Below are 27899 nucleotides of genomic sequence, written 5' to 3'. Positions count from 1 at the left end.
AAGGGACTGAAATCTTCTCATCCCCGCCGCAAAAGCGCCACTCGCTTGCAAATCATCAAAGCATCTTAAATCACCAAGCAAGCGGGCTGTGACCACTGGCACGACTACCGTAGCAGCACCGTATGGAAACGTTGGCCTTATAAAGCTTCTCGTTATTATGAGACGTATCATTTGATATACTTTTTATTCGCCCAGTGCACAAGCATGAGGGGGCATTACGTCATCAGTTAGATGAATAGAAGCACCGGGGCAGCCCGATGTCATCCATTCCAGATGAGAGGGCCACAAAGAGGACGCGGCTGCTGCTCGAGGCGCTCGGTGACATAAAGAAAAGACGAGGAGAGCGATATCGGTCCGCCGAGAGTCGAAACGTGGAGCCGACGGTGCACCAGACCGGGGCTAACGCGGCGTCAAAGAGCTGCATGGGCGGCGACGGCAACAGCATGCAGGGCTCCCCCAGCTGTAGTCTCTCTCTCTCTCTCTAAGACAAGACACACGTGCGTCATCTGCACCCCCCGTGGAGAAACGACGAAAGGCGCGCTGTGGCGCGCTTTCATCTGGCAGTGGCTGATCCAAACATCTGAGACTTGAGGGGTGTGTGTGTGTCCTCATCTCTCCGATGTGTTTCTGAATGATGGAGAACCTTCTGTGATCCTTGTTGTGGCTGCGGTCACATGACGAAGCATTAAGTGTAGAGGTGTCCATACTTCTTGGTACTGGGGTTATTGTGGTCCTTAAGTTATCTCATTCCGAGCCCTACTGCCATCTCAACTTAAAGGAATATATATATATACATTATTTACAGATGTCATGTATTTGGAGAAACCTCAATATGCCTTCCAGGTTTTGTTTGGCACTGTTTCATGAGGGATGTTCATCTGTATCTGAAGTATATAGACCACAATACATAATTCACATTTTTTTAATAATTGCATTTTATTAATTGAAAAAAACAAAAAAACAAATGCAAATTAAAAAAAAAAAGAGCAAAAAACTAAACAAAAAACTATCATTAGGTAAGACAAGGCGAGAGACACTTAAATAAGAAGGGTTCCATGTCGGTGAGGATAAAAGGTGACGACGGGTTTATGTAGAAGAGGAGAGGGGGGGGGCATCGTCGGATGGGACGGGTTGGATTATATACACGGTTTCTCACTACAGTAGGAAGAGGAGGAGGAGGGGGGGCTCAAAGTAGCAGGTCGGAGACACCGAGACACCAGAGAGAAAGGCACTATCCAGAGAGAACAGCCACACAGACACGGTAAACAAACACACACACACACACACATCAAACTGCTGAACCAAAAACAAAAGAAGGTGCTTGACCACACGCCACATTGGACAAAAGAGAAAACAAAACATTTACATAATTAAAGCTGATCACTCAACTTTGATCATAAAAGACAATCTCTCAGTTTTCTGAACTGTTGAATCGGTGCCAGCTGCGGCTCCGCACTGGTGACGTCACACACACACACACACACACACACACACACTCACACTCACACACACACACACACACACACACACACACACACACACACACACACACACACACACACACACACACACACACACACACACACACACACACACACACACACACACACAGTGATTATCCAAACTCGGCCTCTATGCTTACGTGCAGGTGTAGCAAGGAGAGCATCCCGTGTGTGTGTGTGTGTGCACGTACGCCTATGGGATGCTCGGGGGAGTGTGTGTGCACGTGGACTCGCGGCACACGTCCTCCGAGCATCCCCCTTTTCTTGGCGCCGTTTGAATCCCTTTGCACGGTTGGTGTGGCTCAGCTCTCCGACCTCGCTCCCTCTTAATGTCTGTGGACTCGAGTCGGCTACGTTCGCCGCCCGAGGAAACATGGCTACAATAAATACATTGGCTTTGGGAAGAAAAAAAGAAAAAAAAAAAAAAGAAAAGGTGGCCGACCACTTTGCAACACGGCGGCTCGATACTCGCGGGTCGACGTGAGCTCCCCGACCGGAGAACTAAACTTCACTCTCTCCGCGCGCACTCCGTGACCCTCAAATATCACTCTGCGTTATCCGAGAGCCCTCGGATAGATCCGGAAGGACGAGTCCGCTCATCCCGAGTCTCATCCGGACGAACACAAGATGCAACATAATTTACAAATGGGAAGGGAAAAAAAAAATACAATTTGTGATGAGAGGTAAAACAGACAAACACATACAAATATATAATATATATTCTTAAAAAATGGATTCTCTCTATAGTTGATTTATTTATACAGCCGAAGGCTGATGTACAATGCTCTCGTGCCAACGATCTTAGACATGGAAACTTGCAGTACTGTAGATTGCATCTTTTTTTTTTTCCTCTTTTTTTTTACATTTTTAAAACCATTTCTTCTTCTCCTTCTTTTTTTATTATTCTTTTTTTTCAACATTTTTTCTTTAAAACAGAGTTAGGGATTTTATCGGTAGGCATTTCATTTAGGTGATTAAAACAACATGCGGCAGCAAAGGAACAAAAAAAGAAGAAACAAAAAGAAAGAAAAAACCCCCACAAAAGAAGGGCAGAATGTTAAGAAGTTAAGGAGAAGACCGACGCAGCGGCGGGAGAATCATTTGGTTGTCTTCACTACTCTTCAGGACGCTCACTCCTCCGCCGAGGCGCTCGCTTGGCGGGCGAACGCTCAGCGCGAGTTAAAGTTGATTTTTTTGCTCAGCTGCCGCCCACAAGGCGACGCCCACGGCAGCACTACTCCTCTTTTACTTCTCTCTCTCTCTTTCAGCTACTCCTGTTATGGTGGGGTGGAGGGGGGGGTTGGGAGTTGGATGGAGGGGGGGGGGGTTGCATGGGTTGGGATCAAGAACGATGGTGGTTGCTGTGGGTGTTGTTGTTGTTGTCGTCGTCTACATGGTTTGACTGTTTACATGTTCCGATTGACAGGCGTGACGTAGTTGCGGGGGAACATGCCCGTCTGGCCGTGGCAGCCCCCTTTCCACCAGTTGGGGTCGGAGTTGTCCAGGACCTGGATGAAGTCCCCGCGCCGGAAGCCCAGCTCCCCTTCCTCCTGGGGGTCGAAGTCAAAGAGCGCCTGCACGTACGTGGGATGCTGCAGGCAAGAGAAGGAGGTCAGCGCGGGGGTCACGCCATGTACCGGACATATAAAAACTAAATACATCGTGTAAAAAGGTTCTTTGTTTGCGGGGAAAATATTCAAAATATTTTACATATGTAAATGATTAAATGATTTTTTGCTGTGACTGCTACTACATCTATTGTAAGTAAATACATCGACTATAGATAAGTACCTCATACTAACAAAACATCTGAACTTTGACCCACAATACCAGTTATTATTAAAAATATATATATATATAAATATATTTATTTTATATATATTTAATATGTATATTCAATATATATTATATATAAGCACTGTAATATATTTTATTTTAATTATATATAAATAATTTATATTTAATATATATATATATAATATTAAAATTATGTATATATTATATATATATAAAAATAAAAATATATTTTATATAAAATCCCTTTTTTTTAAGGGTAAGGAGACCAATTCTTTTGTAGTTTTGGTTTTTAGAGTACAGCCTCAAGTCCCGCCCCCCACACCTCAGGGAGTTCAGTTCTTACCTGTGGGACCTGCTCTATGTCTCGCAGGAAGATCTGTTGGTTGCGAGAGACCGAGGTGGAGCGGTGGTAGTCCACCAGCTCGTTGAGGGAGTTAAACTTCACCACCCACAGGAAATACTTTCCAGCCCCATCGCGAAGAACCTTGAAGTGCTGGACGTCATTTCCAAACCTGCACAAGGTGACAGAGGAAAACTGTGAGGAGGGAGAGAGGGGCGGGGCTTCTCCAGCAACGGGACGGTGTCTCTAACAATTATAGTTGTTTTATTCCACACAGATTTAAATGAAGACAGCGGAGAAGTCAGAGATTCATCGTGCTTTTCAAATGCACTAAAGGTCAAAGGAATGAGCTCCTGCATGTCAGCCTGTTACTGGCATGACCAAGTGGAATCAGTCAAGACAGTAATTATGATCCATATCGGAGCTTCAACGTGGCCCGCTGTGAACTGCCCTGTCCTTTAGGGAAGGTCTGGATGGAGAGAGAGAGAGAGAGAGGGAGGTATAAAGAGGAAACAAGCTCCGTGTGCGTCAGCTTAAAACACTAAGTAGCAGCAGGGCTGACGTCCAACACACAACGGGAATCGGAACCGGCGGGCTCCGACAACTTGGGGCTCGAGAATGAGGAAGCGGTCGATGACTCGGACGTACTGAGAAATGGAAACGGATGAACCCGATCACTTGTAAAAAAAGGAAGCGGCACACTGATGTCAGTTTAAGGGTGAAAAAGCGTAGATATATATATATTAGGGCTGTCAGCGTTAACGCGTTAATCTATGAAATTAATTTGGCCGCGTTAACGCACTAAAATATTTTAACGCAATTAACGCAACTTTGTTTACTTCCGGTGTTCGTTGAAGTTTTTACACTCAAACCGAGTGTCAAGCCGCGGCAGTACGGTTTAACACTGTTTCCGTTTTTAAAACAATTATTTCTCCGCGAAAATAAGTAGCAGAAATCAGTTTAAACTCGTGGATGAATCAGTCAGGTTTCCTCCTGCGCTCCTTCCTCCCGTCTCCCCCTCTGAGACACAGAGGAACGAAGGGCGACGTGTCGGGTGACGCGGCGCGGAAATAACTCGTCACACGAAACCTTCAACGTGATTGGTCAATCCGTTTGTCTGTCAACATTTTGGGAAAAAAAACAACCAATGAACACTCAGTAAATCACAAAGGACCTCCCACCTCACAGGTGAGGCTCATTAGCAACCTGTCAGTCAGAGAGCAGAGAACACGGCACCAGGACAACTGAGCCTCATTGAATAGAGCTGAGATTGTTCTGGAATGTTTGATGTATAACACATGGGGGTGTGTCACATGAAAACGCCTTTAAAAGGTGAATATAATTTTTTTGGTAAAATGTATAAAATGCCCCCAGCCTCCAGAGGGTTAACGTGACATATGTGAATGTCAGTCAGTCACCAAGGCCACTGGTTCTGCTGTTCAATGTTAAAGATGACAGGACCAATGGGGTCTCAATATATTTTTTTTTTTTACTAATCTGATGTTTCACTGAAGAAACAATTTATCATCCACAATATTAAATACCTCACTGGCACTTTATAGGTAGGAGCCTCTTTGAAAACACAGCTCTGTGTGAAGTTTGGTCTTTAAAAAGAATGAACTTTTAACTTTTAATTGCGATTAATGAATTTCAAAATGTGCGATTAATTAGTTAATTTTTTTAAATCGATTGACAGCCCTAATATATATATATTTATAGAAACCGGAGCGGGGCTTGAATGGCGTTCCTTCCTGAGCGTCGCCGCTACTCACTTCACAGAGAGGGAGAAGTCTCCCGGAGCACTCTCGCTCTCCCGGATGAGGAAGGCTCCGTCGTGCCTCTGTTTGTTGAGCATCTCCTCGGCTTTGGCCCGCGGGATCTTCCCGAAGAACCACCTGCGGGGGGCAGAGAGAAGAAGAAGGAGGAGAGGGGGGTGAATAGAATGAAGGCAGAACACGGAGTAGTTATTTTATTCTGCTTAATGAGCTCAGAGTAACAGGAAGCAGCCGGAGCCATCATGCAATGTGCAAAATCACACACACACACAAGTCTGAGGTCAGAGTGAGAACCTTCAGACGTCACACCTGCTGGCTGACAGCTTCAACCTGAGGAGTCACCGTTGTGGAGAGGGTGCTAACCAGGTTGCTAACCAGGTTGCTAACCATGTTGCTAACCAGGGTGCTAACCACTGATCTCCCCCAGCTGCACAGTTACATCCTTCAAAGAGTCACATAACTGATGTCACACCAGGAAGTAAGAGAGGAAAAAGGTTCTGTGGAGCGGCGCTGTCCACCGTGAACCAGGAAGTGGATTAGTCATGGTCTAATTATAGCGGGAGCACCACGAGCTTTGTGTTCTCCTGCCGAGCCGCGCGGTTGCAGTTCATCCGTGTCTGTTGTAGCATCTCATCGCTGCATCATGTTTACACTCGTAGACGTTTGAATCAATTTAATAATGAGCCAATTATCCGAGTTCTTGCGAACTCTGTGACCGTTGAATGGTTTTCAAATCGTTTCAGCCTCGAGTCCGAGATGCGATTGGGCCGAATCACAAAAAGACATTCCTTCCAGGCCCCCTGAGGTGCCCCGTTAAGATGCACTGGAGTTTTCCATCACTTTTAAGAGGCATACGTTCACCAATAGTTGCGTATGTGCAATCAAACATTTACTGCAAATCTATATTCAACCCAGAAAGAAGCGATGTAGTGGAGCGCAGCATGTTCTTCATGTTCTAGCTTCTCCCAGACCGGCCGTGGGCTCCGTGACGACCAGGATGGGGTCACACTTTAAAAACGGAGCCCGTGGAGGCCGGCGTGAGCCGACTCCTCGCAAAAACCCCTGAGGCCCGTGATTTGGGGTTCTCCTGGGATCCGGCCTGAGGCCCAGACTAAACTATTGTGCGCTGGAATAAAAGTTTGAATAGAAGGATGGAATGAGTAGACGAGGGTCAGATCGATCCTTAAACCCCCGGATGAGAGAGTAGTGATGACGTCGTGATCAGGTGGAGGGGCGAGCGCTCCGTCACGGGCGTTGTTGGCGACGATATTGCGAAACACTCCAAAATGAACTCATAACAACATCACATAAACTCCTCATGAACATTGATTCACCGTGATCATAATAAACACCGAAAGGACAGGAAAAAAAGAAAAGAAAACACAAAAACATTAAAAAGGGAGAGGAGAAAAAAACACACACACACAATGACACCTCCCCCCCCACTGTAACAACAAATAAGTACATCTAATCGCACCCCAGCAATGATGCAATCAGGTCAATATTCAATTAAGTGTAAGAGGCCCAGAGCACATTATTAAAGAGAGAGAAACACACACACACGGCGTGCACACTACTTACGGATGAGCTTTCATCTCTATGTAGTTCTTGGGAATGAAGCCATCTTTTCCATTTAGCTCTGCCTTGTACCAGTTCTGATCACACTCTTCATTTAATACCTGGTGTGGACAAAGACACGAGAGAGGAGACGTTACCGCCTCTCACACACACACACACACACGTCAACAATGGACAGCAATCACCCGTTGAGCGAACTCCCTTTAATTTCCTGTGACTTCAGACAGCGCCTGAAATGTGCGTTAGAGAACCGCTCGGCAAATATTAGGAAACTAAACAAAACCAACAGTGGGACGAATATCACAAAATCAAACAAACATCAAACGCTTCTTCCAATTAAAAGCGCTGAAAACACGTCGGCCCCTCCCGCGCCAGAGGCCCGTTCAGCGCCACGTACAGCTGTGAGGCGCTCGCGCCTGACCGAGGGCTCAGGGGGTGTGTGTGTGTGTGTGTGTGTGTGTGTGTGTGTGTGTGTGGGGCGCTGCATCGGCGTGCGTCACGGTTAATAAGTGAGTGTCACGTTGGGTAAGTGCGCTCGCACAGCGGCAGCGTCCACATGACGGCGCTGCTCAATTCACAACCTGAAATACAGACTTGATTGTTTATACTTTATTTAAATGGGACCTTATGGGTTGTGATGACCGATTGCTTAAATAACTAGAAGGGGCACTCGGTAGAGCGCATACCTTCGCATGTCACAAGATGGGGCATTGAATTATGAACATGTTGGCATTAGTTGCATGTCAATTGGATAACAATTGACCGTGCTATGGTAAAAAGAAGATTGACCTTTTCTTGAACTTTGACCCGATTGATCCCAAAATCTAATCAAATGGTCCCCGGATAATAATCAATCATCCCACCAAATTTCATGCGATTCGGTTTAAAACCTTTTTTGTTATGCGAGTAACACGCATACAAATAAATAAATAAATAAATGGCGATCAAAACATTACCTTCCGCATTTTCAATGCGAAGGTAAAAAACCACATATATATATTTGTAAAGATAAAGTGACCAGAGTATGTTTCAGCGGAATTTCTGTGAATTAAAGTATATTTTAAAGGAGTATCAGGATCATTTTGTTTAAAGCGAATATCGTGTCCAGTGTCTTGACATTTTTTTTATCGTCCCTTAGCCTAAGTTGAGATATTGAGACGTATTCCTTTAAAAAGACAAAAAGGGGACCATAACTAAATAAGAGTAAAAGTGTTGCGCAATATTCCTCACAACATTAACGTGAAATCTTCGTTGCAACGACGACAGACGTGTGGACATTTCAGAGGAAACGTGACGCAACGCAGCGATGTTGCAAAAAGCGGTCGGAAGCCCATTTCGAAGAATGTCCGCCGTCTTCGACGTCCGGCCACCAGGCATCAGCCCGAGAGCGACAGCAGAGGAGGAGAAGAAGAAGAAGAAGAAAGGATGCGATCGACGTGATGACGATCCTTAATCCAGCTGAGGAGTCTCAGAAGACTTGATGCACATTACACTCAAAACTGTTTCCCTGAGAGCCATTTTTTCCTCTTCACCTCCCTCTTTACTTTAATCCATAACGTCCCATCGGCCCGTGTGCGATGGCCTCGGCCTGCTTGCTCCAGTGAGCCTGCAGAACGCCAGCTGTCACTGACCCCCCCCCCCCCCCAGCTGCTGACCAAGACCTGCATTACTGGATCGGGGAGGGGCCTCGGACCAGAAGCGGGAGGAAACCACAGTAGATTGGGTCATTATGACCGCGTCAACTCTTTTCTCGTGTGGGCCGTGAGTGGGAAGCAGCGATGTCGGTTACCAGAGTTGTCAAGAAGGTATGAATGAAGTGAACGCTGGCACTGGGTTTGGAAACAACAGAGGGTTGTGTTGTAATGCCATGTTCGGAGTGAAGAAATAGCTATTTCACCCCGGCACGTTCGCTCCGCTCGGCAACAGCCAATCGACTTGTGACTCCTGCACCTCGAGCTAATCACTCTCCATCCAGACTGTTTGCTGTCCTGGCTCCTCAGTGGTGGAACGAGCTCCCCACTGACATCAGGACAGCAGAAAGTCTCTACATCTTCCGCCTGAGACTGAAAACACACCTTTTCCGACTATATCTGGATTAAAACACAGATTAGCACTTCAGTGGCACTTAAATAGCTCTTATTGTGGTACTTTTGTAGTTCGACTATGTTGAGGAAATGTTACTTTCTGTATTCTTGTTGTTCTTAGTTTGTACTCTAGGTTGAAATGCACTTATTGTAAGTCGCTTTGGATAAAAGCGTCTGCTAAATGACATGTAATGTAATGTATTTAAATATATATATATATATATTCAGTCTGGTGGCATTGAAGAGAGCCGTACTACGGCTTCAGTGTCGAGGTAAAGCTCCTGCACGGGATTCCTTTTTTAATTAAAAAAATAAAAATATGTCTAGAACATTTGCTCCTTTCTAGTTCTACAGTGTCGAAGGTGGAAGTGTCTTTGTAAAAGCCCCCGTGGCCCCTGACCGCCCCCGACTGGAGGAATTGGTCTCGACAGATTGGCATCGAGTCGGCACGCCGTCGTGGAGCAGATTGTGAAAAGAAGAACGGGTCGGAACGCGTCCGCAAGATAAGAGCGGAGATTAAGGTCAATAGAAACAGAGCAGCCGCTAACAGTAAGATAGATGTATGCATGTATGCATATAAACACACATCTCACTGTTCGATTGTTTGGCTGATCAATCAAAAGTCTTCCCACAATGCATTGCACCACTGTTGGAGAGGAGTCCCTCTGCCACGCACAGCGCCGCCAGACCGTCGTTATGAACTCGATAACCTTAAATAATTGAGTCATTAATAGAGCGCAGCAGGTGGCGCGATGCCGTCTCGCCTTCCAGGAAACGCTCACACGCTTTAGAGAAGTTTCCCACGCCGCCGCCTGCGCCGCTCGGGGAATCGACCAATCGAACGTTCACTTTCGATGTCCGGCGCGGTGGAAGAATCGGAGTCGCTCGATACGCGCCGCGTACCGATGACACCGCGTCGGTGGACCGCCGGATGAAAACCTGCAATATTGCAGCGACACGGCAAAAACACAGCCGACGTCAAGTGAAGCAGATCGGGGGTCACGTCCCCGGAGAATGGGACGTACGCGTGTGTTGTTGTTGTTGTTGTGGCATGACCGCGTCTCAGGGCGAGCGGCTCTTAACACGCCGATAAAGCAAACGAGTACGACTCGTGTGCAGCATCAATTTCCAGCTCGATACAAAACGTCTCCTCCTGTCGAGAGCATCGACATCACGTCGACAATAATAAATAAAATGTGTTTTTTCACTCTCGCAGCATCCCAGCTGTGGAAACCAACCCGACACGTATCGCTGAGCTGAGCTCATTCTGAAAGAGATGCGAGAGGAGAGTGAGACTGGGAGCTCACATTCAATCAGTCAGAGGGCCGATGGGAACGCCTTCGGACTGAAACGTGTTCGCTGGCTCTCAAAACCGAGAGACAAGGAAACCCACGAGGGAAAAGCAGAATGAAATATTTGCTTGGCTGGCTTGATTTAAACCACACAGAGAAGAAGAGACAACCGCAGCGTTGTGTCAGGCGGAGGCCGTGGACCATGTTCCTCCCTCCTCTTCGCTCGATGATTTGGTTTTATCTCGAATCTGATTGAGCCACAATAGTAGGAGTTTCTATTTGAGAGGCTGAGGGTGACACACACACACACACACACACACACGAGTGAGAAGTCGGTCTGTCATCATGACGGATTTTTTCCTTGAAGTTCCCGTCTTTCCTTGGGGTTTATGAAGTAATCCTACATTTACTTTGCCGTGTTCGCGATAACTCCGAGGAGATTAGATCCAAATCCAGACCTTCCCTTTCTCCACCGCGGAAAACCTGAACGCCGGCGTGTCGTACCAAAAGGCTTTTCTCTCGGAGTGTGTGGATGAAAGGAAACAACCGCGCTCGAGAAGTCACGATTGCACAAGTCAGCGCTTTAGTAAATCCATCCCAACACGAGATGGAGGCGCAGTGTGGGGAGTCCAACGGGCCGCAAAACAAACCACTCGTCGCATGGAATTGCAATAAATAAATCGGGAGCGGGGATTAACCGGAGTGAGAGTTAATCTGAGCATGCGGCAGGTCAGACTGAAGCGTCATCAGAACCAGAGGCCGACGCCGGTCGGGTCTGCCGCCGCGACGGAGACCCCCGAGCCGCCTGTCCGCACGGAAACCGTGACAACATCAAACACAGTTTGGGGTTATTTTAAAAATGAGACCGCAGAAGATTATCAGACACCACGATGTTACTGGTCGTATGCAACTGGTGGGTCGAGCCAGTGGGACCACAGGATGAAAGAAACCCAGACATCAAGTCACAGGTATACAGGTGTTGTTATTGTTCTCCACTTTGCATTCTCGCTCTCTCCCCGTCACTCTCTCTCAACACTCCTTTGTCTCAGTGCTGACATGCGTGTCATGCATAAGGTTTGCAGGTGGGGTTCAGGTAGTTGATCAACACATGCATGTAGTTTTCATGTCGGGCGGTACTGCGTTCTCGATCACTCAACCCGCGTTCCCCTCAAATAACGAGATCAAACTGGAGGCTTTGACACACGACAAAAACAAACAAAAGAAAAATGTAAGAAAGAAAACACTGAGTGAAAGTAAAAGGCTCCTCCGACCAAACCTGGACAAAAAAAAAAAGTTAGACTGAGGGACAAATAAATGCAGACGACTAAAACACACACACAAGTATTTAGGACAGTATGAAGGGAGTGTGTGTGGAGTCAAGTTGTATACCATTAAATTTGTTTGTAAAGAGGGGTAAAGTATTAGTGTAATAATTCTATCGTGCTCTGGAAGTGTTTTACCAAAGATGAATCATAGACAGACGGATGGATACGGAGAGGAAGCCAGATTTTAAATCACAGCACATAGGGGGGTGAGGAAGAGGAGGAGGAAGAGGTGTGAAGACCCACACTAGTTCACTTAATGCTTTGTTTAGCAAAACCACTTTCGGGGGGAAAAAACACCCCAAAATAAGAGCCTTGTAAATGAGGTCGACCTCCTTTGCGGCCAGCGGGGAGCTGCAGGTCGGGGACGCGATGACGAGCACCGCCCGACGCAGACAGACAGGGGGACGGATCACACTGGATTCAGGTAAATGAAAGCTTGTAACACTCTTGTAATTAAGATGATGCTGGAGGCCATCACCGCATGGAGTGTGGCTTCAGAACACACGCGCTCACACCTCGCCCGGGAGATTACCTCCACGCCGGACACGGCCGTGGTTCTCAAACCAGAGTTCATAAAGCGACGGCTTCGACGCCAACTATTGCGCAAGAGCAAACGGCATGCATTTATCGAGCGGTTATTTTCATTCAAAGAGGAAAAAAAAAAAAACAGGGGAAGTGTTGTATCAAAATTACAAAAAAAATGAGAGAAAGCGGTTTGAGATCTTTGCCATCTTTTTGTCAGATGTATCCATGGATACAACAGGCCGATAATTACCATGTAGTTGGTTTACAATCTTTTTTTAAACAAACACTCATGACTCCTGAAAAGTCATAATTCCTGAAAAGAAGATAAACGCGTCAACCAGACGGGAGATACACTGTAAACAGCCCCAGTGTAATCATTGATATGGTGTAGCTTCTCTCTCTCCCTCCCTCCCTCCCTGGGGGGGGGGGGGAGGATCCTTTCTTACATCATGACGTTGTTCATCACAGCCTGAGCTCTCAGTGCAGCTTATTTTGGCAATAGCCTCCGATGACCCGAGATTTATTTATTTTAAAAGCGACAACATCTGTAGTGCAGTAAACAGATGCAACAGCTTAGGACAAGTGTGTGTGTGTGTGTGTGTGGGGGAGAAACAGTTGCATAGCGTTGAGGGCTTATTGACGTCTGAAGCCAACGAGAGGCTTCACCAGCTGTTGTTGCATAGATCACACACACACACACACACACACACACACACACACACACACACACACACACACACACACACACACACACACACACACACACACACACACACACACACACACACACACACACACACACACACACACCAAAAAGTTGTCGATCCACCAACCGCCTCGATGGCGTCAAGGAATACGGAGCTTATCCGTTCCTGGACCGTTCCGTCCACAAGCAAAGACGAGTGTAGGGAGGCGGGAAACCGGGAGGAGGAGAAGAAGAATTATGAACTTTCCGGAGGGGTTAAACACAGCCGCCGGCGACTTAACGGCACATCAGGAGGGGAGTGATGGGGAGAGGAGAAGGAGCGAGATCCAATTAGAGCTCCGACTCAACACTCAGCCGCTACGGAGAAGCCAGGAAACAGACGGCGGGAGCCAGAAGAAGTGACGGAGGACTGAGCGAGAGAGTCGAAGCGAGAGAAAGCGACAGAAGCCGAGAGCGAGAACGAAGCAGAGGAACACTTTGAAGAACCGGGCTCCTTGTGATCGGCTTCGGAAAACTCCTCGGGGGCAAATCACAGAAAACGAGGGCATCTCTTTCTCGAAAGCAGCCAAGCCAGCTTCTCTGTGGACGCCGCCGTCCAATCTGCGGGAGCTGGCTGGATAAACGCCTTTTTGTGACGCCCCGTCAATCCAGAGAGGGAGAAAGTTGTCTTTTAGATGAGTCATCTCACCTGCTTTTTCACTCTTCCTCCTTAAAGAGGTCAGAAATAATGTAGAAGATGTACAGGAAACACAAAAGAAAAGTAAAAAGGTGTTTCATTGGGAAAAGGTTCATCTTTTACTGAGTGTGTGGGAAAAAAAAGACAGATAACAGCGTCCAAGGGTGGCGAGATGACCCGATGCCTGCTTCAGATGGATGTTTTTTTTGGTTTCAACCAGAAAAAGTTAAAAAGAAAGAAAGAAAGAGAAGCTACGTCTAGCTCGGCTCCCAGTACGTGATCCGAGAACTGAAACGGAGCTCCACGCATCACCTCGGTGATCCGTTAGTCACACTGACACTTCAATTATCAAAAAGCCATCGTCGTGGGCCCTTTCCACAGGTTCAGTGCAGCACACTATAAAAAAAAAAATCATATGCATTTCATAGGCATGCCTCCCAACTCACATGCTCTGCCCTCGGCTATAAAACTATAAACAGAGGTTCTTTGAGGTAAAAAAAGGAATACAAGAGAGTATTTACCTCTCCACATAGTGCACTAACTTGCAGTATAAAACACGTATCCACGACATAGCGCTCATTAATTCCAACAGTGAAACTAAAAGTAATTTCCCATCTGCATGCAGTGCGATGAGTCACATTCTATAGGAGGCAGACATGACACGAGAACGGCCAGAAAAGTGTCTGCAGACGTCGATTCGCCGCTGGCAAACCAGGGCGACCGCTTAGAGTCTTTAAAAAGAAAGCAGCGCGTGACAGTTTCCTGACAGCTCGGTCGAGTGCCACGCTACCACACACACACACACACACACCTGCCGCTCTTTGCATAAGCTACTGCTACGACAGGCTGTGAGCGAGCGAGGGGAGGGGGGGCCGAGTGGCCACGGATTAACCCGTGCCTAGTTGGACAGCCATTAGGACCGGGGGGGGAGGGGGGGGGGGAGAGACGGTGTCCGCCTGTTGACTCGGGCGCAGATCGCCTCGAATACACGGGACGCGCACGTCAACAAAGACGGTGGAGCGGCGGGACGAGGTTCGTGCAAACACGCTCTCCTCCATTACCGAGCTGTGGCAATATTTGCAGTTTCCACACCTCCCATTGGCCTCGTCCCTCTTCCTCATCGTTCAGGCCTCGTCCCTCTTCCTCATCGTTCAGGCTGCTGCTGCACTTCGCAGGTTGTGTACAGAAGGTCTGACACGCTGTCCTGCTTCCTTCGGGGGTCGTCTGTAGCTCAGGGGGACGGGTGGTCGCTGCATGTTGAAGTGTCCTTGAGCAAGGCACTGAACCCCCAGTTGCTTCTCTGCAGCCCACTGCTCCTTCATAACTAAGGATGGGTCAGATGTACATTTCTTCTCGTGTTGAAGAGCGTAAGCCTTTAATACGGCTCTGTCCTTTGGCTACACTTCATAGAAAAGCCCTTAAAAATATAACAATCTCCCTCCCGTTAACACGGTCAGACTGTTAATTAGAAAAGAGAAAGAGTCAGAGAAATGTACTTATCTGAGCGTCCTCGCAGGAGATTCGGCACTTAATTAAAACTAAATAGTCGGTTCCGACGTGACTTCAAGGGGAGCTCCCACAGGAAGGGGGGATCTCAGCTGGAACAAAAGGAAAAGAGCGACGCGGCAGCGACGAGTCGACCCTTTGGACGCACGTCGTCGACAGTGGCGGCTGGTGATTTTTTTTTGGGGGGGGGGGGGGGCGCAGTTTAAATATCACTCAACAATGAGAAGAAAAGAGGTTTTGAGTAGAATATTGTAAAAAACAAAGCTTTATTTAAAGAACACAGCGTGCTCAACACTGTCCAATAACAACTATCAACACACTGTAACTTTGGGCATGAGAGGTTCAGAGCAGCTTTAAGGAACATTGGGTTGGGTTTCAGAGGTTTGCAAAATAAAAGAGTTTCACCCTCGCATGAAAGAGGTTCAGAGCAGAATAGTCAGAAAGAGATCACATGTTACATTGGGTGTTTGACAGAGTAGACCCACTACTGTAAAGAAAAGTAGCCTCCTCTCTTTAAAGTGGTCACTTTACTCTCTGGTTAAAGTCAATCATGTCTGTAACCAGCCTGTTTCCATTATTCTTGAGGGAATGTGTCTGTTTTTCAGAACTTCTTCGTTGTGTTTTCGATGCCAGTTCGGTCTCCTTCTGCTGACTGTAAACAGGGTTAGCTTCAGGCTGTTAGCTCGTTAGCTTCATGCTCTTAGCTAGATAACTGCGGTAAGATTCGTGCTTTACACTTGTCTGCAGCTCTTTAGATCCCTCCCCCCGTTGTAGTCCAGAGAGTTTCAGTCCCTTTGGAACAACAGACAGGGGAAATTGAACAGCGCATTACTCACTGAGCACCAGCTGACAGCTCCGTTAGCAACCTGCTCGTGTAGCTCCTGGAGCTCTCTGGGCTGAGGGAACGATACCGGTCTCTGATCTGCCGAATAGTCCAACCACGTGAAATAATAAAACAATGTCATTGGCCAACGAGCGCCCATTTTTGCGACCCAAGATTCACGTTTCATCCGCCAATGAGAAGCCGGTCCTTGCCGAAACGACTGAAATATTTTCTCGATGCCGTACACACGTTAGATCGCCTCGAAAAAGGGGAGGGGCTTTTCTCCGTGATAATGGCGATATATTTATTTTTTTCACATCAACTTAAGTGGTTGTTGACAGGCTGACGGTCTCCCACACACATTTAGCGCGTCAACACGGTATATTTACTATTTTAAATGATTTGGCATATAATGTTTTTTGACAGGATGTTGTTGTTTTTTCTTCTTCTTTTTTTTTTTCATCTACAAATTTTAAGAGGGGCGGCGCCCTAGCGCCCCCTATGGATGAACCGCCACTGGTCGTCGACGCGGCGCTCCGGCTTCACGTCGACAGTATCAACGACAACACGCCGCTTAGCATTCGTCCTTCCGTTTCTCTAAATCGTGCGATGTAACGCACCAAGACAAAAGGACGTTTCCGAACTGAGCACAGGGGACGTTCTCCTCATTCCTAACCTTATGGATTTTTCCATTTTCAAAAAGCCGCGGGGGTCGGACGGAGGCCACCGTGCTAATGTTTAGGGAAAAAAAATAATCAAATAGTGGGATTTGGATTGGCCGCTCAGACTCCAATGACGGATTATGGGTCTTTGAGGTTTTGTGGACTTTTCAAAGACAATCAGGCATCACGAGTCAGCTCTAATGCAGCTCTTCCTCTCGTCAGCGGTCAAGTGGAAGGGGAAAATCAATACCGTGAGCACTAATAGGCAATGAGGGAACCATTAATCAGGGGCGGGGTGGAAGTGTCGAAGCAACTGGCTAAAAGCTCCATTTTCCTTTATATCGCAACCCCCCCTCCAGAGGGACAACAGGATGTCCGTCACGGGGCGGCTTAAAAATAGCGAGTTCTTGCTGAGGCAACAGCAAAAATCTACTGCAACGCTAATGCGAGCGGAGCGACCACCAGACCGTCTGCGTGGAGGGGAGGAGACCCAGGCCGCGCTGCTGAAGAGCGGTGGGCGGGGCTTGGGTGTAGAAGTGCTCGACTTTGGCTGCGGAGATGCAGGAAGTAGCTCGGTGTCAGAAGACGCAACAAACAGGATGTGAACACAGTTGAGCCGTGACATCAACGTGAGCGCACGGCGGGAGGACACGCCGGCGTTGAGCCGCGGCCCGATTCAACGAGAGGTTTGGGGCGAGTGGCGGTGCCAACGCAGTCACTCAAAGAAGAGAAGAAACAACTCTCATGAATATGTCATGTGACATTCAGGGGAAACAAAAAGCTTCAAACGCTGTAATGTACACCAAAATATATAATGTTAAGGTTGTATTTGTATTCCCTAAAGCATGCAAACACGCATTACAAAGCTCTTCAAATTTCCCTTTTATTAATTATCATTATTATTTCATTTCAGCGTAATAACTGAAGCACGTTCTCTCGTCAGCGGACGTTTGCCTCCTGTGAAAAGGACCGCGCGGCGTCTCAATGCTCCACGAAGGCCTCGGCTCAGTTGGTAATCTATTGGCAAGTTCTCATTCAAGGGGTGACTCTTAAACTGGAGTTAGCGGCCACAACCTAAGTTTGACGGAGGAGGAGGAGGACTGGAACAACGGATGAGCGGCCGGCGGTATCGTCGGAGGAGGAGATCGCGCCGCGCGGGCACAGTTCAAAGATCTGGTGATAGGAGCTCATTGGTCCACCGGTGGGGCTGTTAATCTTTATTTATTCAAGGAGGAAATGAGAACAAGTGCACAGCGCTCTGGGCGAGATCTGCCTTCTGACACAGAAAGAAACGAGCAGAGCGAGACCGAGCCGAGCATTTCAAAAGAAGAACCGACTCAACGGATGATTCGATTATGAAAGTGGTGGAACGGATGCAGATGTGGCCGGTTGACCGGCATTAACTTCACTCACACTGCAGGTCGGGTAGACGGGGCGCTGAAGAAAGGCCCGTCTTCATGCGTCGGGTTATAGACGAGTGAAGACATATTCAGATTGCATTATATGGCATGTAACAAAGGTGCTCCTTGAATCTAGTGCTAACAATTAAAGGCATCCATCAATAAATGGCTTCAAACGCCTCAGTAAATCATCTCCAGGGAAGTTCTCCCGAGGACAAACGTCCCCAGCAAGGAGGTCAAAGCGATGGTTGCTAGAGCGGCGATGTTAAAACGTACGCGCGTGTGTGATCTCAGTCATAAATATAGAAAGGCGAAACAATAATAACTAGAACGGGCACTCGGTAGAGCGCATACCTTCGCATATCACAAGATTGGGCATTGAATTATGAACATTTTGGCATTAGTTGCATGCCAATTGGATATAAATTGACCGTGCTATGGTAAAAAGAAGCGTTTGACCTTTTCATGACCTTGACCTTTGACCCGATCGATCCCAAAATCTAATCAAATGGTCCCCGGATAATAACCAATCATCCCACCAAATTTCATGCGATTCGGTTTAATACTTTTTGAGTTATGCGAATAACACGCACGCACGCATACAAATACACGGCGATCAAAACATTACCTTCCGCTTTTTCAATGTGAAAGTAAAAACTACAGTGCATCGTTACATTTAGAGAAAGATCTTCCAACCACCAGTGGCCGTTTCCCCTTTTCCTGTCTCGGCATGACGGGAGTTCAGACTGAGAAGCTGAACTAGTCTGAATTCTCGCTGCACATTCAAGTGAGAGATTTTACATTCGATGCTTTGAAAAAAAGATTTCTACGTCCGGAACATTTGAAAGCTCCACCGTTGAGATTGGGGGGGGGGGGGGTTAACGGCTTAACCGCTTGAAAAGAAAGATAAAACGGGAAGGTAGTTGGAACAGCACTGTGTGCTTCTTACTGATAAAGTAATATGAACAGGCACAGACGCATCCAAATGATAGAGGAGATGCGTTTGACGGCCACTCGGACCAGTCATCGTTGGTGTGTGACTCAAGTCTGCAAATTAGAGGGCAGCCCGATCGGGCCAACCAGCTGTGAGAGTCACGATGACATGAGGCGCTTCTTGGTAACGGCGGAGTAACACATTTTAAACGATCTCGATCGCATCGGACCACACAGACTCTCTTTCATCCAATACGATTGAATCTACTTTTCTTGTAACAGTAATATTAGGAATAAGAGCGGGAACATCGAAAGAAGGTGGTGGCTGACGTGTGTGTGTGTGTGTGTGTGTGTGTGTGGGGGGGGTGGATATTAATTGTTCAGTCAATATAAATAAAATAATCATGTAACCCAAAGACGAGCAAAACCCCAGGAAACAAATCAATTGTCGAAACGGGCCGCAGCTCTCTCCCTCCAGATGAAGCATCTGCACACAGACCGACTTCAGAGAAAATGCTGGTTATGAAATTCTCAAACAAAGTTGAGCACAGTTGTCATCCTTCAGACTTAATGCTGGAACAAAACAGTCACGTCCCGATTGCAAATCGCTCGTCTTCACGGATACGAGCGTTCAGGACTGTTAAAGGAGTCGGACACAACGGGATGTCAAGTCCCCAAGAGCAACCTTTTCATTTCCCCGGGTGACGATTCATTAGATAAACACTTGAGTACATATTTTTTTAAAAAGAAGCTATTTTATTATTTTTTTAAAATAGAAAAGCAGCTATTGAAACGTTGAGGGAAAACTTCTGCATGGCGTCGGGCCACAGCCGGAGCTGCCTGGGCTTCGGGAACAGCGAGTCACGATGAGTCACTCAAACTGCAAGTGGCGGTGCTGCCGGTGCCGATCGCACTTAAAGCCAAGACGTCTCCGGGACCAAAACCATACGGGCTTCCTCTCAGCGGCGCTCGCTGAGAGCATCGCCGACAACCATTCCTGCGAGATAAAAAAAAAAAAAAAACGAAGTGTGGACGGCGCTTTAGGCGACAGTCACGCAGGCTTTCCTTCCCCATTTCAGACCGAGTCTCTGTCCAGAAATAACCCGAGAGGAGTTTCTGCCGCTACAGCCGTCTCTTTTTACCACAACTCGGAGATATTCGGTTTCCTGCCGTCGAGGAGGAGCAGAAAATAAAAATAATCACGGTTAAGAAGCCGGCATCAAAGACCTCCCGTAACCGCGATAGTTGGCCATTACTTTAATAGTCGACAACTAATCCATTAAACGCGGCAGCTCTATTTTAGTCCGAATGAAGAATGGCAGTACACGCTTGGGGGGGGGGGGGGGGGGGGGAAGACGTCAGACACTCTGCAAAAAGAGTGAGATAAAAAAAGACCATAAAAAGGCAGGAAACAAATCAGGAATTAAAAGCAACGACGTGCTCCACACAGAGGGCGTGAAACCCGAGTGGAACGTCAGACGGCGTTCAACAAATGTCACCGAATGATGCAGTTTAGTCCTGATTGCCCCCGGCACCAATCGCCTGGCGTCTTTAACGCTGTCAATTAGGGAGGAGATTCTGTGGCATTTCCCATTAACATGCGGCTGGAGCTTTTCCACTGGCTGTGGAAATCAGGAGGAAAAGTACAGTGCGTTCGCTGCTCCAATGCAAATTTAATAAGTACTCAGATTCAGCTCAGTGTTTCCTGAGCCGACTCGCTCTCGCTCTCCCCCCCCTCCCCCCTCCCCCCCTGGTGAGATAAGAAATCTTTTCAAATCTCTTATTCAGCAAAACAGGAGCACTCATCCCCGAGAGAACAGTTCACCAATTCAGGCCAGCTGACCTTTATGTTAAAACAGTCATTATATTATATTATATATATAAAAAAATCAAGGTACTACACAGGAGCGGTCTCCTCTCACGTGGAGGCCGGGTTACTAGCTGCAGTTGTGCTGTGGAGGCTTTTCTGGACCAAAATATATTTAGAAAAAATAATTATGCACATGCTAGTCTGCCCCACGACTATTTTCCACGACTATTTTCCATCGACCTGCATGTCTGGAAAAACAGATGTTGCCCGTGAAAACAATTGATTGTTATGCTGAAAACGGGGAAACACGGAGCTGTGTGGTCGTTTCGTACTAATGCATCGTTGTCCGCCGGTCAGCCGAAAGCGTAAGTGATTCCTGAGAACCGTCCTGACCGTCGACGGACGTTTTTAATAGCGAAAATAAAGACGCGCCTTTCAGCCAAAAGGGAAAGAGAAGGGAACTCTTGAAGTCATGCGATATTAAACTTTAACGTTTGACTTTCTTTGGAGTGTTTAGCAACCCACGTCGCCTCTTCGTCCTGCTCGTCATCGCTGTAACCCCAAACAGAGGGGTTGTGAAGATTGCATTTAAAGCCAAAGTGAATTGTTGCATAGGGAAATTGTTTGTACTTTTTTAAATATCTTGGCGATGTCATCAAGGTCAGAGTGTAAAACGCAGTGTTCAGGCAAAGCAGAAAGCGCGAGGCTTTAAATCAGCTCCTCGCGCCCGAAGATGTGGACAAGCCTGGGGTTTCAACAGAGAGCACGTCACATCGTGGAAGAGAAAAAGCAGGGCATCTTTTGCCTCTTCAAATCACCGGCCGCTTTTACACAAGCATTGCTCCTTTAGAACGAGAGTACACACTGAGCCACGACACCTCGGCTTTAGATTCCAATTCATGTGACGTAGTGGCGTTTTGGATTTTAGGTTATAGCTAGTCTCACAACCTTTTTCTTCTATAAATGTGTGTTTGCGTTCGGGTAAGTCTATCACCGTGTTAAGTCCAATTGAAAAAAAAGAACATACTGATCTCATGCGCAACACTGTAGATTTATTGTTATTCAACTGTCGTAACACAGGACGGACCAAAGGACGATTAACTACGCGTGATTCAACCCTCCAGCAGAAAAAGGAATCCAGCATAGCATATACATGAGTAACACGGACAAGTCTTAACGTTAAACGATCAAATAGTTTTCGCTCACCTTGAGAACTTCCCCACGCTTGAAACTAAGCTCATCGTCAGCAGTAGCTTTGAAATCGTATTTGGCGATGGCCTCCATGGTCGCAGTTTGCTGCTGGAAAACCCGCTCGGCTGATGGTCGCGTTTCAGGGGCCCTGAATAAAAAATAAAAACGCGTATCTCCCGGCTTCTGTGGCCAGATGTTGTCCTCCGAGTCTCTCCTCCCGTCTGTGACACCGCTCCTGTCGGGCTTGGACCTCACATAAAGGTCACCGTGAGGTACCTGCAAACAAGAAGAGTCGGGCTCAAATGTGACGCAAACATAATGAACTGTTGAGACTCCGCCCACTCCTCCTCTCTACCTCCATCTGCCTGATGGATCGTGGAGGTCTGGATCGTGGAATATGCCTACTATGAACTATTCATACACTCTGTCATATTCATTGAATGTATTTTAACTCTAAATATGTCCTTCTGGTCACATGACATCTATTGTTCTGTCCATCCTGGAGAGGGATCCTCCTCTGTTGCTCTCCTGAAGGTTTCTTCCTTTTCCCCCCCCTGAAGGGTTATTTGGGAGTTTTTCCTAATCCGATGGGAGGTTTTGGGGCAGGGATGTCTATGTGTACAGATTGTAAAGCACTCCGAGACAAATTTGTAATTTGTGAAATTGGGCTATACAAATAAACTAAATTGAACACAAAAACGGCAAAAATACAAATTAAAGATGAATTTAATATAGTGCCTCCTTTCATGTTGCAAGTTTACTAATTCCAATGACTCCTCGTCACACCAATAAAATGTTGTATAACTGCCCCATGAGACAGTTATGTTGTGGCCATTGTGTTGACATCACACCAGTGAGATCCAACAATATGTGAAAATATCTCAACCCTAACTAATGGTCATCTGGCTTTGTGAAATGAGGTTACGGCCTTCATGTTCTAGCTGCAGATAATCCTGGGCAACGTTCAATTCACGGTAATTAATGTACAATTCCTCCAGAGCACCATGACAGCCAGCCGGCCACCTGGCCCAGACAGAGATAAATCAGCAGCCGACTTTAGCAGAGCCGACAGTGATACACCGACTCAACCCGAGGGCTGCAGGGTTAAATGGATAAAGCCACGTTATCTCGTTAAAGTTGTTTGCCAATATGCCATCAGGGCAGCACTAATGGATTCACACTAATCAAGCCCTGCCTCGAATAAGAAGGCCATTCAACCACAGGCAGACAAACAGATGCCCAAATACAAGAGAAAGAGTAACGAACTGCATGGAAAACATTATCCAGCTAAATCTGTTTTTATTGTCCATGTCCATGCTAGCTAGAAAGACACGGGGCTGTTTTTCTTCCAGCAAAGTCACTGGACGGTAACGGCAACTTTAAGCCCTAGAATGTGACTGCAGCCATTGTTTACAGCACTACGACTGTCAACAACCCCCCCCCCCCCGGGGGTCGCACCAGTGACAGAAGTAAAGTAATGCTAGAGGGGACGAAGACTCAGAGAGGGAGGCTGGAAGGAGAGGAGGGGAGTGGGGGCTCAACAACCCTCCTGTAGCTACAAGCTTCTCCTGCTTCCTCGCTGTCGAAACGGTGGCAGCGTTCAACGTGTCGTAATGTTCAAAGTTGGAGTATTAAACCGTGGTTGTTGTTGTTATTGTTGTTGTTGTCTTTGTTTTTTCGCGCGAGAGGATCGATTCGCTCCCAGCCTGCGCCCCGGTGTTTCAGTGACGCTCGAGCGGTTAGCACGCCGGCTAACGGTCGGACGACAGTAACTGCGGTCGCCGAACTTCTCCCCCCCGGATTAACGCAGCGCTAACGGGCGAGTCGACGGCGACGTGCCGCGGACCGTGCGGAGCGGCGTGAAGTCGGCATTGTGGCGGGTACACCGGGAGCGCGAGGCCTCCGTGCCGTGCAGCTTCACGTTGGGTAATTGTGAAAAGGAAGAAAACACCTCTTTTTCTTCTTCTCTCTCTCTCTCTCTCGTAGCGCGAGCTGTTGTCGCTAGCTTAGCGGCACAGTTAGCCCAGCTAACGTAACCGAACTTGACTTCGCCTGCGTCGTGAAGAAGTGCAAAGAAGAAGAAGAAGAAGAGGGGTAGCAGCAACACAACTTTTACGTGAGGAGGAAGCATAAAGGGGGGAAACTCACCACTCGAGATGTTCCGTGTTGACGCTTGCCACCGTAACAAGCGAAAGCCCGGACCGTGTGATCGCCCACTCCCTGCTTCCTCTTCGGAGGCAACGGTCGATGTGTGTGTGTGTGTGTGTGTGTGTGTGTGTGTGTGTGTGTGTGTGTGATGTCGCTTACACCCCGTCCGAGGAGTCCGGAGCTACTAGCATACGGTTTGCGACGTTTATTTCCGCTTCCTTCCGCGGCGCTGGGAGGGTCTGCCCCGCTGTTGTGACTGGAGCTCCTCCCTGTCAGTCTGCTCCGGAGCCACCGCGTTACCGACGTGCTGCCCGCGACTGCGTTCAACGATCGTCTGTGATTATTTTTTAAGTTGACTAACAGACGCACGCATAAGTATTATCAGCGTGTAGCCGCTTTACGACATCTGTGTATCTACTTTACGACACTCGTCTATCTTCAGTGAGATGCAAATGAGATACATACATAATCCATGTCAGGCATTAAATATTGAGTTAGGTTGTGAAATAAGGCAGAATGGAACATTATGTAAATTGTATAATGATTTCAGATGTACGGCTGTTACAATAACGTCAATCTGTTGCCACGGCAGCGCTTTACGTTTTAAGTGTGAGTAAAGTGTGAGCCACGTGACACAAACACCGTCCCGATGGCTTCTGTCAGAGAGAGAAAGTGTGTGTCATCACATTGTAAACAAAACAGTTTCATTGTGCTGGTTCTTCTTAATCTTATTATTAACGCTACACATATTAAGAAACTTTACATGTCGCACAGACACTATGTTGATGATGTTCTGGACTTGTTAAAAAGAAGTAGCCCTATATCCCATTCACACTTCTTAGCTGCTATCCCTCCACAGAACATTTTCATCTGCAAATATGTGGTCGTTATTTTTTTTATTGGGACATCTGCTTTTAATCCTGACACTTAAATACCGCGGCAATGCTGCCCCCTCGTGGCCACTTCTAGCAATGCGTTGAAGAGCGATGGCTCGCCATGCTGAGAGGCACATACTGAGAGGATAAGAGAATGATTTAATAATAGATATCATACCTATACATAGCTATATCTTTGCGTGATCTGCTGGAGCCACCTGTGGTACAATAACACGATGATTATAACAGTATCATAGGAGATGCGACATGTAGGATACAGTAAGGAATATATTTAATAGAGGGAGTCTGGTATTGTCTGGTATTTAATAAGAAGAGGAAACGTCTCTCTCTCTCTCTCTCTCCTCTCTCCTCTCTCTCTCTCTCTCTCTCTCAATGAGAGATGGGGTTTCATAGCGTGCTACTTCCAGCGGGTAACAGTCAGAGGACCTTTAACTGCGTGTTAGTGGTCGCGTGCACTGATGAAGTCTTTTGGACAACAAATGCGCGCGCGGTCGCATCTCCGCTGGCAAATCCAGAAACTCATATTTAAAGCTGTTTAAAAAAAAAAGGTGTATGCTGCTATTCCTTTGATATTATATCTCTAACTATACTTCATATCGCCTGAAAGTTGAAACCTATGATTATTATTATTATTAATAATAATAATATTAGTTTAGAAAAAGACCACTAGAAGCTATTTGGGATGGACTTTGCCCACATTTCTAATTCATCTTTTCCCCCCTACAGTTCTCCCGAGAACCTACAAGAAGGTATGTCTTTTGTTTACTTCTCCTTTTTACAATTGAAGTGTTGTTGTTCATTCTTTAAAAAAATCGATATATGTTGTTGTTATGCAACAACGGTGGCTCAACCGTTAATTGGAACACAATATCTTTCTGTGCTGCATATTATAAGCGAGTGACCGCTCTGTGTCTGCCTCCACAGGACATGAGCAGTACACCAGCGCCCTCATGCCCGGCATCTTCGGGGTCATCTGCTTCTTATACAGCAAATGGTGTGTGGACATTCCCTTTTCAATGTTTTAAAAGATGAGTAGAAGAGGATGAATACCTATCAGTGGACCATCAATACAAACAACAACTCCTCTGTTCTTTGGTTTTTCGGAGCTGTATTTTTTTGGCTCGCATGAGTCAATATTCAATTTAGAAAATAGGATTTGCTTTTTGTCCCCGCAACAGGTGTTGTGTGTAGGAAATGGGCTTAAGTCGAAATACAAAAAACACCTTTCAGATGTGCTCGTGACAAACTGCAGTCTAATAAATAACTATACAAAACCAAGTTTAGAGGGATTTCTTAATCTTTTGGATGTTATGGGAAATATGCTTGTTTTCAAGCTTTTAAATAAAAATAAAAAACATAAATACGCATCAATTTCTAAATGCATTAACAAAACCATATTATATATCCTATGCATGTTGTGTGATAAAAGATAATAAACGGGCCTTCAATTAATATTTCAGCGACCACATCAGCTACTGACGGCTCTTTCCACTGACATCAAACTATTAATCATTAATATATTCTATTGCACGTCACGTCTCTGCTGCGTAGCGTTCTCTGCTGACGCCGGTGGCCCTCCAGCCGATGAAGGGCCACGTCGGAGACCACGTGGTGTGTGTGAAGGAGACGCAGGAAGAAAAGAAAAAAAGCTTGAGCAGAGCGTCCTGGACCATGCAGCTTCCTCCTCCTTACAGTAGATCATCAGACGACGCATGAAGACATCTTTTTAAACGGGCGCTGCTCAGAAGCTCAATGAGCGATGACGTCATCGTCTTAAAGTCATATCGAACCGACGGCTCCACAGAGGGCCCACGCTGGGACCACTGCTCCCTTTAATCCTGTTAGCGTCAACCAGGGCCGGAGTGGGGCCACTTTTCAGCCCGGGAATTTCAGGCTCAAGACCAGCCCACTTTTTTCATGGTATAGTGGAAATTGGATAAATGAAGCAACAGTTCAGCTCTTACTATCCTGTAGTTCTTTTATTAATACCATGGTCCAACAAATAATGTAACGGTTAAATACAACAATAATAATCCACTTAAGATGAGAAGTTAACAAAAAATATGCACAACATTAAAAAAGGCAGAAGGGCATAGCAGGGGTGTCAGACTCAGATGAGGCAGTAAGCCAGATTTGTTGGAGTGAGACCTCATGGGGGCCGTCATGGTCATTGTCATGGTCATTATCATTTTTCTGCATGAGTATTATATAGTGGTGATTTACTCCTTTACTACACCCACTTCTGAGCAAACAATGCATATTGGTTCATCAAGTACTGTACTGCTCTTTCTTAGAATATATAACTTTAATTCATATAGTGTCCACTGTTATCCTCTCTACCTGGCCCTGTAGTCATGGCCTCCTCATTGCAAATGTCAGGCTCATCATTTTCAGCAGGAGACTCTTATCTGCTGCTCCGAAGCTACAAAGAAAAATTAAGTCATATTACTGCATACTTCAATATCAATAGTATATATCCATATTTGCAAAGTCTATGGATCACCATATTTTGGGTGATATAAAAAGGCTAATATTTTAATTAAATTTAATATTTTGCTTGGGAATAGGTTGACAACGCTACAATGATATTAATCAAGGCTACAACGTGAGCCGAATAGTTATGTTGCTAATCATTAGGCCTTTGTCTCTCTTTACCAGTTGCCACTTGTGTTTGTCCTCTTGAAAATAAATCGGTAAGCTTGGCACATTTGGCAGCATCCTCCTCCAATGGCTTTCCTTTTTTCAACCTGGCTTTTTCAGCCCTTCCTGCCCTCTTCCTCCCGTCCATCCTCCCTGACGCGTATCGTTGCGGTCGGGCCCGCCCAGCTATCCGTAGCTGAGAAAACTTTTTGGAAAAGACGGCTAAGGACCGAACCAACTCTATTTTGGAGGGGTGAAGTTCTCCTCTCCCAAACTGAGTTGGTTGAGTT

General features: G+C 46.6%; 1 protein-coding gene across 1 annotated transcript; it reads right to left on the bottom strand.

Annotated features, from left to right (window-relative positions):
* Nucleotides 1–906: 906 nt before the first annotated feature.
* Nucleotides 907–24472, bottom strand: grb2b (growth factor receptor-bound protein 2b). The gene is made up of 6 exons (XM_056407311.1): nt 24074–24472; nt 21941–22201; nt 6996–7093; nt 5412–5534; nt 3643–3811; nt 907–3094 (listed from the first exon to the last, which is right to left on the bottom strand). Exons 2-6 carry the CDS (start codon nt 22016–22018, stop codon nt 2909–2911), a joined length of 654 nt encoding a protein of 217 aa, XP_056263286.1. The 5' UTR covers nt 22019–22201; nt 24074–24472; the 3' UTR covers nt 907–2908.
* Between the last annotated feature and the right edge of the window lie 3427 nt (nt 24473–27899).

This window comes from Pseudoliparis swirei, chromosome 23, assembly GCF_029220125.1.
Source record: "Pseudoliparis swirei isolate HS2019 ecotype Mariana Trench chromosome 23, NWPU_hadal_v1, whole genome shotgun sequence".
Taxonomy (NCBI): Eukaryota; Metazoa; Chordata; class Actinopteri; order Perciformes; family Liparidae; genus Pseudoliparis; species Pseudoliparis swirei.
This window is presented reverse-complemented; position numbering and strand designations above follow the sequence as displayed.

Coding starts and splice junctions, on each gene's coding strand:
- grb2b (XM_056407311.1), bottom strand. CDS start 22,018: ATGGAGGCCATCGCCAAATACGATTTCAAAGCTACTGCTGACGATGAG. Junction 7,094..21,940: donor AGCGTGGGGAAGTTCTCAAG/GTGAGCGAAAAC, acceptor TGTCCACACCAG/GTATTAAATGAAGAGTGTGA. Junction 5,535..6,995: donor ATAGAGATGAAAGCTCATCC/GTAAGTAGTGTG, acceptor TGCCCCCCGCAG/GTGGTTCTTCGGGAAGATCC.